Source organism: Pantherophis guttatus, chromosome 2 (genome assembly GCF_059756535.1).
Source record: "Pantherophis guttatus breed Tessera chromosome 2, ASM5975653v1, whole genome shotgun sequence".
Lineage (NCBI taxonomy): Eukaryota > Metazoa > Chordata > Lepidosauria > Squamata > Colubridae > Pantherophis > Pantherophis guttatus.
Window position 1 is genome coordinate 122,787,289 of NC_142064.1, and position 10,817 is coordinate 122,798,105.

The window sequence follows — 10,817 nt, forward strand, 5'->3', positions numbered from 1 at the left end:
CATTGGGGGTGAATTAGCTTTACACCAATTAAGTAGCAGTGCTCAGGTTGCTAGCTGTTCCAGGTTTCTCTACCAGTCTCGCCTCACCTTGTGTTGTGATGCCTCGTGTCTGGCCAGATCCATTGCCAGCTTCTGCTCTCTGCACACATGACGTTTTTTTCCCAGTGAAGTGGTATTCATTTGTCTACTCGCAATATTGCATGCTTTTGAACTGCTGAGAGGGCAGGAGCTAGGGGAGCTCACTCTGTCTCACAGAGCCAGGCTCAAACTGTTGGAGTGCAAACCATTTCTGGCCAGCAGTTCCAGCATCATTAAGTCCTAACGGAACGTGGTGGCTTGGTGAAATGATTTTCAGTTATAATTCAAGTCCTTCTGCTCCCTACTAGAGTGGATATGGAAGTGTAGGACAAAAGGAAAGGATGTCACCCACTTAATTGAAATTGTAGACTTTGTACCGACTTAGCAATCCTTTCAATTCAGAACTGAACAAATTTGAATTACAATTTGATGCTTGCCAAGTTCTTTTTTTATATAATTTTTTTTAATTTTTAAAACAAAAACATAAAACACATCTTTTCAAAACGAAGCTTTTGCTCCGGTCACATATTAAAGCAAATCATTAACAAATCTTATTTTTCAATTAACACAACTAAATGTTGTGGATGGGGAGAAACAGGCTCCGACTCAACCCTTCCAAGACCGAGTGGCTGTGGCTGCCGGCGTCCTGATATAGCCAGCTGATACCATCGCTGACTATTGGGGGTGAGTCATTGGCCTCGGAAAGGGCTCACAACTTAGGTGTCCTCCTGGACACGCGGCTGTCTTTAGAAGAGCATATGACAGCCGTGGCCAGGGGAGCTTTCTATCAGGTTCGCCTGATTCGCCAGTTGCAACCCTTTCTAGATCGGGACTCCTTACGCACAGTCACTCATGCCCTCATCACTTCCCGTCTGGACTACTGTAATGCTCTCTACAAGGGGCTCCCCTTGAGGTGCACGCGGAGGCTCCAACTGGTCCAGAATGCATCTGTGCGGGTGATATTGGGAGCGACATGGCGCTCACATGTAACACCTCTCCTACGTGAGCTGCACTGGCTCCTGGTGGTCTTCCGAGTGCGCTTCAAGGTGTTGGTTCTTACCTTTAAAGTGCTCCATGGCTTAGGACCTGGGTACCTACGAGACCACCTTCTGCAACCAATAACCTCCCACCAACCAGCACGCTCCCACAGGGTGGGCCTCCTCAGGGTGCCGTCACTAAAGCAATGTCGACTGGTGGTTCCCAGAGAAAGAGCCTTTTCTGTGGGGGCACCTACCCTTTGGAACAGGTTACCCCCAGGGATACGAATGATCCCAGATCTTCGTACTTTCCGTCGTGCACTTAAGACCTTTCTGTTTCACCAAGCCGGGCTGGCATAAATCTCTTCTAATTGTTCTAAATCTTTATGCTGAAGATTCTTAACCGATGAACCAAATTAGCTTAATCATCTTATATTCACATTTTATATGTATGTTATTTTAACTGTTCACCGCCCTGAGTCCTTCGGGAGAAGGGTGGCATAAAAATTAATTAATTAATTAATTAATTAATTAATTAATTAATTAAATATTTTAAAACAAGTATTTCCCTCAAATCTATCTATATAACTATGCCATTATCCCCAAAAACCCGTTACTTAAATCTTAAATCCTAACCAATTATCAATCCATTTTCTCTTTCATTTGCTTAGATGGATATATTTTAACAATATAAATCATGCAATTATTTTAAACATTCCAAAAAATTTTAATTTCAACATACCCATTTTTTTCTAACTATTAAATTCAAAATTTATATTCTTTATTTCTATTATTAAACTATCATTCATTTTATCTTAACTATCACTCTCAATATACCTCCCCTCACTTTAATTACCCCACCTCATTTTATATTTTCCTAAAAAAAAACAAAAACCCAACATTATTGTCTTTATCTTTGTTGTTAAACCAGTCATTTTTATTTCTTAGCTGTTAAACACAGCATAACCATTTATTTTGGCTGTTGAACACAGCATATCCTTTTTTATTTTTTTTGGCTGTTACACAGCATGCCCTTTGTTTGGCTGTTAAACACAGCATATTAATTTTTGGTTTTTTGGCCGTTACATGGCATATTCACTTTGGTTTGGCTGTTACACAGCATAATCATTTTGTTTGACTGGCTGTTACACAGCATATTATAACTTTTTGGCTGTTGAACACAGCATATTCATAGTTTGTTTAACTATCAATTTCTACTTAAACCTTTCTTTCTTGTTTCCATCCATCTATGCATTGCTTTTTCATATAATCTTATTTTTCTGTATCCTTTTTCATGACATTCATGACATTTTAACATTGAGACATGGTTCTTAATACATATCTTTAACTGTATTTATAAATTCCTTTTAACATTTTCAATTAATCATATTTATCCTTGTTCTTTTCCTTAACATTTTGACATTAAAACATAGTTCTTGCATCAAGCATATCTTTACATGTATTAATTAATTTCTTTTAACATTCTTAATTTCTATAAAAACCTCCCTTTTATTATTACAATCCATCTTTACTTTATTTTATTTTTAATCACATTATCTTCATTTCCTCGCATGCAAACGTATATTTCCTTCCATTTTCCAAATTTTTAATTTTTTTCTCCATAAATCACATTAAATCTCTTTTCTTATTTTTATTCAGGATATGATGTATCAAATCTTTTTCTTTTAAGGCTGCGCTTAATCCTTCTTCTATTCCTGCACCAACATTTAAATTGTTATTATTTCAATTGTAGGAGTTCCATTGTAAATTTATTTTCTTTTCACCATAATCAACTGCCTGCATACAGGAAAGAAAAATCCTCCTCCACAGAATTCGGTAATTTTTATCTATAAAACTCAGAGTTTCCCATAACAAAGGAAAGTTACAAAGTTCCTCTTTATGCCAGATGGTGTCTCTCTATAATCCACATTTCCATTAGTCATGTAAGACTCAATTTTATTTATTATTATATAACCATCCAATTTATTTCTTCTTATTTCTTCTTCTTTTAATTAAAAAAAATATCAAATCTTTTTAAAATCCAGTTCAAATTTTAAAGTGTTTAGTCTTTTAACTATATCTCCAGATTAATTCTCTTAGTTCTGTTCCAAAATTAGTTGTTTCTCGGGTCTTTGTCTCTTTAAAGTTGTAGTTTTAAAAATTTTTTCCAAAGCCCCTTTGTTGCATAGCCGCTGTTTTAGGCTAAGGATCTTCTAATAATTAGTGATGCTCCAAACGTTGTTACAAGCCTGGGCTGTTGTCACTCACCCGGCTTCAAAGAGCTCCGTTTTTCTCCGCTTTCCTCCAGCACTTTTCTTGCCCGGTTGTCACAGCTTCGTGGCAGCCGCCATGACTGCTGCCTCCCGCCGCCGACTCACAGAGAGTTCCCTCTGACCTCCGAGGAACTTGCCTGTTCCTCTTGGTCATCCGAGGCGCCCCTTTTCTTCCCCTGTCCCTGCAAGACGGGTTCGGTCCGAAGACCCATCAGCGGCGGTTCGGCAGCTGGGGTTTTTGCGGGGCTCATTAGAGCCCGCTATTTTCCTGACTGTCTTGCCGCGATGCCAAACCGGAAGTTCTCCATGCTTGCCAAATTTTGACCTGGGAAGAAATTTAATTTTTCAACCCTTTGCTTTTGTATTATTTCACCCAGGTTTGGCTGGTTTCTTAAAACACTTGGACCAATTCTTAGAGGTCAGTGACTATTTGACTGGATGGCAGCGTGACTGCCTTTGAAGGCGATCTCCTGGGAGACAAGTAGTGTGTGTGCGTGTGCGTGTGTGTGTGTGTGTGTGTGCGCGTGCGTGCAATTGTTTGGCCACTGTGAAGAACAGACTATTGGATTAGATGGACAAAAGATGCAATCCAGCAGGGAACTATTTATTTTATGTTCTTATGGCTTTTATTTTCATGGATTTCCAACTATACAAGAAATATTTCTGGGCCCGTGCATTTAAAGAGATGTTTCAAGGAGGTCTCTTGTAGTCTACTTTATAATCCCATGTATTTTGATTTCTCTGAATAATCTATCCTTCAACTTCCTTTCAAATGTCATTTGTGTATATCTCTGTATGTATAATTCTCTTCTGATGTCAGATTTGTTATCTGAAGTAGGCTTTCAGCACTGAGAAGTCTAAGGCCTATTTGTTGGCATTTCCAAAGTGAACTTTGTGCCTATTCTTGTTGCTGCAGGTATCAGCAGGATTCCCTCAATTTAAGAAACTATCAAGAACACCAAGCACAGAAGTGGTAATTCTTGATGATTCAGAAGACAATGAAATGGGACTATTGCAGCAAATTCAGCCTCCAGTAGTGAGTAATGGGATAATTTGGGGCACTGTGATAATAACTCTTTAGAGTTTTCTTTTCTGGTTGTTGATCCTGGGCATGTTTGTTCCTGGTCCTGGGGATGAGAATCACAATACATATGGCCAGTGGAAGGTGATGGATACACAACAACAGATATTGATATCAGTGAGGTGCAGGAGAAGTTGTGGAATGTTTGCGGGGATTTTTTTTTTTTAACAATAAGAGGTTTGGGAAGAGGTGGATTGTGGGAAAATAGCATGGAAACCTTGTTTTGAAAAAATTATTGCGGTCCTTGACCAACCATAATAATAAATACAGATAAGAGAGAGGATACACGAGTGGTGCAGTAGCCTAGAGATGGAGCTCTCACCTCACAATCAGGAAGCTGTGAGTTCGCTCCTAGGTAACAGCAGATATTTCTCTCTCTGGGCACAATGACTATATATCTGTTGTGAACTCTGCATTGGCAACAGGAAGGGCATCCGGCCAGTAAACACTCAGTTCCATTCAGTTGCCCCGACTCCACCCTGATGCAAGGGATTACGGCGTCATTAAAAGACAAAAAGAAAAAGAAAAAAAAAGAGATAGGGTACATATTGTTGTTCCAGCTTGCCAACCATCTTTGTTAAACAATGATGCTATCCATTCAATCATGTCCAGTTCTCAGCGATTCTGTGGACCAGCTGTTTCCACATTTTCCAGTCTTTTACAGCTTCTTTCAGTTGTTTTATGCTCTGGCTGGTGTCGACTTTGATTATGTCTAGCAACTGTGTTTTTTGGCGGTCTTATTTTCTTTTATCACTTATCATTCTGAGCAAAACTGCCTTTTCCAATGAGTTTGATTGCATGACATGGCTGAAATAAGTAAGGTGGAATTTTGTGATTTTGCCTTCCAGCCATATGCCTGATTTTATACATTCCACAGTACTTGTTTGTTTGTCACTTTTGCTGACCAAAGAATATGAGGAGCCTTCTCCAGCACCACAGCTCAAACAAATTAACTTTTTTCCTGCCTAGTGTTTTTTTATAATAGTCCAACTTTCACATTTGTAGGTAGCTGTGGGAAACCTGGTACTGCAGTTTAATCTGCATTTAGTTGCCAGGCAATTCATGCTCATCATTGCTGTGTGACCCAGTACAATTTAACTCTATTCCTGGTCTGCGTTCACTGCTTTGATTAATGTGCGATCCTAGAGAAGTGTACTTGCACACTTTTAATTTCTTCATTGTCAGTTGTTATTTTGACATGTTCATTCCTCACAGTGGTCATTAGCTTAGTCTTTTTGATGTTCAAGAAGAGGCCAAATTTCTCTCTTCTTTAATCCTTTGGACTTTCTTCCAAGTCCTCTTTGGTTTCTGAAAGGAGAGTTCAACCTCTTCGGCCGAAGAGGTTGTAGAAAAAAATGCTTTTAAAAGCCTCTGACGATCCCAGCTGAGTTGCCTGATCGTCAGAGGCTTTTAAAAGCATTTTTTTTTCTGCAACCTCTTAAGGTTGTAGAAAAATGCTTTTAAAAGTAAAAAAAAAAAAAGTTGGCCACGCCTACCCAGTCACATTACCCCCACCGCCACCAAGCCATGCCCACAGAACTGGTAGTAACAAATTTTACATTTCACCACTGTCCCAGACCCAAGTTTAATTGTAGTTGATACATATCTGAGGCTGAACTGCTACATTAATTGAGACCTTGGGTCAGTGCTCTAATCATGGCAAGGAATGGCCTTGAAACAGAGGGCCTTGTGCCCTATTTAATCCAAAGTGGGGAAAATGGCAGCTTATCTAAAGTTCTTTTAGAAACAGGTAGTCCTTGACTTACAACAGTTCATTTAGTGACTGTTTGAAGTTACAACGGCACTGAAAAAGGTGACTTACCACTCTTTTTCACACTTAAAAACCATTGCAGCATCCCCATGGTCATGTGATCAAAATTCAGATGCTTGGCAATGAACTCATTGTTATGACGGTTGCAGTGTCCTGGGTGTCATGATAAGCAAAGTTAATGGGGAAGCCAGATTTCCCATTAACTTTGCTTGTTCCCCATTAACTTTGCGGTTGATGCCCAACCGTGTTACTAACGTAACTGCTATGATTCCCTGAACAACTGTGGCAGAAAGGTCATAAAACAGGGCAAAACGCACTTAACAAATGTCTCACTTAGCAATAGAAATTTTGGGCTCAATTGTGGTCATACGTCGAGGACTACCTGTACTAAAGGATACTAAACTGGTCTTTTTTTTTGCTCTTTCTCTAGATTATGGAGGTCTACAGCCTGGGTGGTGTGCAGCCCCTCTCTCAGTTGGACAGTGTCTTGCGAGAGTTCTTGGCTGAGCTGAATGAGATCCCTCTCCCTGCTCATTGGGAGGTGCTGCCTCCACTTGGCAGCCCAGACCTGCGTCTCATCCAGCGCTCGAAACATTCCACCATGTCTGCTGCAGTCATTCACATCCGGCCAGGCCTTTTTTTCCATGTGGTAATGCAAGATCTGCTGGTGCCTCAGGAACATGAACTTTATGCCAGCCACCCTGCCCGCCTGACCACGGTTGATGAGGTGGTGGAACTGATCTGCGATCTGGAGGCCTACCGACTTTGTTTGGGTTGGCCTGCAGGGTGGCATGCTAGAGAACGGTCTGAGACCTGTGATATTCTTGTTCATTCAGGCTGCTGCCCACACTGCCGGCTCAACCCCTGGCCATCAGGAAGCGGCACTCACTGAGAACCAAGCTGGGCAAGGAATTTGGAGATAGATCCACAGTCCTCTGGTCTGAGAATGAGCAGTTAATTGAAGTTTAATTTTGACACTGGACATGGCTTGGATTTCTAAAAGGATGATTCCTTGCCATAAATAGCTTTATTTTTCCCCCTCATGTTGAATAGCTTGGCACAAAAAGATATATTCCTCCTTCTTGTCTTCTTTCTGATCTCCCCCCACCCCCCACCCCCCCGGTAACTTGCTTCTGCACTTCCGTTGTTCAGAGAGGTTTCTTTTGGCGACTAAAATCCAGTCTTGCTTTAGCCATTTACTCATTTCCTGCTAGAGAAGTACTGGGTGGACAGTGTGTATCACAGCAACTTGGGCTGACCACCAGTTTTGTGCACTTTTAAAACTTTTTATGTGTTTGGCAATGTAGTATTATAGTTTGATACGATGGGCATGTGGAGATGGGCAATGCATCCGTTTGGGATCCTGTTTCCATTGTTTTTGCTTGCCTAGTCCCACTCTGTCATATCTAGCACTCTCCTGGAGAATTTTAGATCTACAGTACGATCTTCACCAGACCCAGGAAGAATGGGATTTTACAATAGAATCTCCTTCTTCAAACAAATCCTTATGGTCTAGACATTTCCCCCGATTTGTTTAGAACTTGAATTGTTGCCTCAAACATGTTTTCCTTTGCTTCGTGCTTTGGGGTTTGGATGAGGAATTTTGTTTGAGGATCTGCAAGACTTATGCTCTGGGGAGCAGAAAAGGTCCCACAAATGGTGCCTGAGAAGAAGTTGGTGTGCTGCCATGCTATATGCTGAGAGATTCCAGCATGTTCTGTTCAGGGAAGTTCTACAGAAGCCATAGCTGTATGTCACTTGCTAACTTGTGGTTTTGTTTCATGTCTTCCTTCAGTGTAGTTGGCGGCAGCGGTAGCAGCAACCTCTATCTGCTCCTCCCCTGCGCCTTTTGCAGTTTGTCTGACTTTCATGATGTGAGATATTTTTCTTTCAGAAGAAAAGAATGAAACTATCCTCAAAGAAATAACGAATCAGAACTGGCTTCTATTTTTTTTAACATATTAAAAATTTGAAAGAGCAAATGGTCTTTGGTTGTTCTTGTTTCTGTTTAAGGTGAGAATCCTCAGAACTGGTTTGTGAGAACATGGGGGAGAAGAGTAGCTAAGATTGTTGTGTAAATTTCTCCTAAGTCCCAATACTTTTATTTTTTTATGACTGTTCAATATGTATGCGAGGGTGACTCGCTGACCATCAACTCACAAATTCCCCGCTGAATGCCCACGGGCTCAGAATTGTAGTGGGAGGTTTTATTAGCTTACATAAAGTGGTGGTACCTCTGTTAAATCAAACTATAGGGTCTGAATACAGTCCTCAGTATTTTCATATATAGAACTTCGTTTGTCTTGCAAGTTTATTTATTTGTCAAATTTATATAGTTACCCATTTCACAAAAAAGGAGACTTTGGGGGGGGGGGCATAATAACGATCACCAGAACGGTTAATAAATACTTAAAAATAAAGAGCCTTGGTAGTACAGTGGTCTAAGGCACCCTATTATTAAGCTGGTTATTAAGACCAGCTGCCTGCAATTACTGTAGGTTCGAATCTTGCCAAGGCTCAAGGTTGACTCAGCCTTCCATCCTTTCTAAGGTAGGTAAATTGAGGACCCATACTGTGGGGGCAATAAGCTGACTTTGTATAAATATACAAAAGGATGAAGGCTATTGCTGAGCACATTGTAAGCCGCCCTGAGTCTCCGGAGAAGGGCTGCATATAAATCAAATTTTTTTAAAAAATAATTATTTTGATTAAAAAACATTACAAATTATAAAAGCAAAGATTTTTTTAAAAGTAAAAAGATGTTAATAATAATGGAGCCACCTCACTAATTCACCAGGCCCTTGGGGTACCCAGGCCTGATGGCACAATCAGGTCTTGAGGGATCTTTGGAAGGTCAGCAGTAATGGAGCCAGCCTCATCTCAGGGGGTGGTGGGGGAGGATATTCGACAATGCGATGCCACAGCAGGAAGGCCCAATGCCTAGTGCCCAACACATGTAATTCCCTAGATGACAGAACCTGTTACATGCTGGGTCTGTTGGATCTGGTGGGATGGGCAGATGTAATTGGGGAGAGGCAATCCTCTCCTAGATAGCCTGGCCTCTTGCCATGTAGGGCTTTAAACGTCAACACTGATACCTTGATTTGGACTGTGAAATAAACTGGTAACCAATACAGCTTTGAACAGAAGTGTAACGTGTTCTACCAGAAATACACATACTCTACCCTGCTGCATTTTACACCAGTGAAGTTTCCGGATACTCTTCAAGGGCAGCCCCATGTAGAGCACATTACAATAGTCCAACCAGGAGGTGACCAGTGTGTGAGTGACTGTGAGTAGGGCTCTCAATCTAGGAACAGGCACAACTGGCACATCTCTTCCTAGCCACTACTGCCATCTCCTCATCAGGCAAAGGTTGTGAGACCAGAAGGACCCTCAGATTGCTCACAGGGTTTCTTTGGGGCAATGGAACCCCACCCAACACCAAAGAGGACATTTCCAGAACCAGAGAGCTCCAAAACCCAAGCTTCTCAGTCTTGCCAGGGTTCAGATGAAGTCTATTGCTTCTCATCCAGCCCCCCCATTGGCCCCCATACTATTCCTAGGCAGCATCCACAAACCCTCATAACAAAAAATGTTGTTAAATGGATGTTGTTTGTTTATGGAATTTCAGGTGGGAGTGCAGAGGATTTTCAGGTTTGGAAGTCCTGTGAGATTATTGTCATTTTTAGTTTTCATTCTTGGTACTTAGAAAGTTTGCCGACTCTGGCTTCTTCCTCACTAAGCACAATAAAATATTAACAAATAATGACAACCAAACAAATTTTTTCCAATTTTCTCTTAAAAGGAAAACTAAATCCAATCTTGCACAAGTAATTGAAATAGTGAAAGATCAAGATATGGCTAGAAATATCTAATAGTATTACATTAATTCACATTTTTGGTCAATATTGGTTATACTAAATGGCATTGGCCTTTTACTCTCAGAAAATACAAAGTACCCAACATATTTTGGAAATTTAAACAGACATGGAACTAATTACTGGAGACATCCAGTGTAAGATTGGAGGCATTCAAATGCTGCCATCTAGAGGCTCCAGAACATTATAGACATGTTCCTCTGATACTACCTGTAATACCAGGGAAAATTGAGGAACAGATATTAAAACGAATTGAAATCATTTAAGTGAGACGTATTTACATTTATTTTATGCAAAAAAATTGCACAGGTATGGGATGAAGGATTGTAATACTGGAAATTGAATAGGAGGATAATTTAAGCATTGATTCCTGTCAGAATAAAGGATAGAAGTGTAATACAATTAGCAAAAGAGGTAAAAGTTTTACCTGGATTAACAATGGATTAACAGATCCATTGTTTCCAAAATGCTGGCAGGAATCGCTTTCTATTCTGCATGATTTAAACCTCATCTAGAATACTTTGGCCAGTTTTGCATGCTCATTTGAAGAAAGATGGAATAGATCTAGAGAAGGAAACTTTACAGAAACATATGTTAAATGATGAAAAAAACCTGGTCTTTAATTAAGATCAAAGACCAACCATCCATTGCCCTCACAAAGCAACTCTGCGCTGTGATGTGGTCACGGAGGAAACTGACAGCTGGTAAACTAGATCTTAACCTGCTCCTTCACTAGATTATGATGCTCCCAGAAAA

At 40.4% G+C, this 10,817-nt stretch overlaps 1 protein-coding gene across 36 annotated transcripts in view; it reads left to right on the top strand.

Moving 5' to 3' along the window:
* Positions 1–8,162, top strand: part of LOC117675368 (methyl-CpG-binding domain protein 1) — a 74,401-nt gene extending 66,239 nt beyond the window's left edge. For all 36 annotated transcript variants that reach the window (XM_034433907.3, XM_034433906.3, XM_034433908.3 and 33 more), the window contains 2 exons: positions 4,245–4,364; positions 6,611–8,162. In XM_034433907.3, the coding sequence (XP_034289798.2) occupies positions 4,245–4,364; positions 6,611–7,072 (582 nt within the window). In that variant the 3' untranslated portion in view covers positions 7,073–8,162. The remainder of the gene's footprint in view (positions 1–4,244; positions 4,365–6,610) is intronic.
* The last annotated feature ends 2,655 nt before the right edge of the window (positions 8,163–10,817 follow it).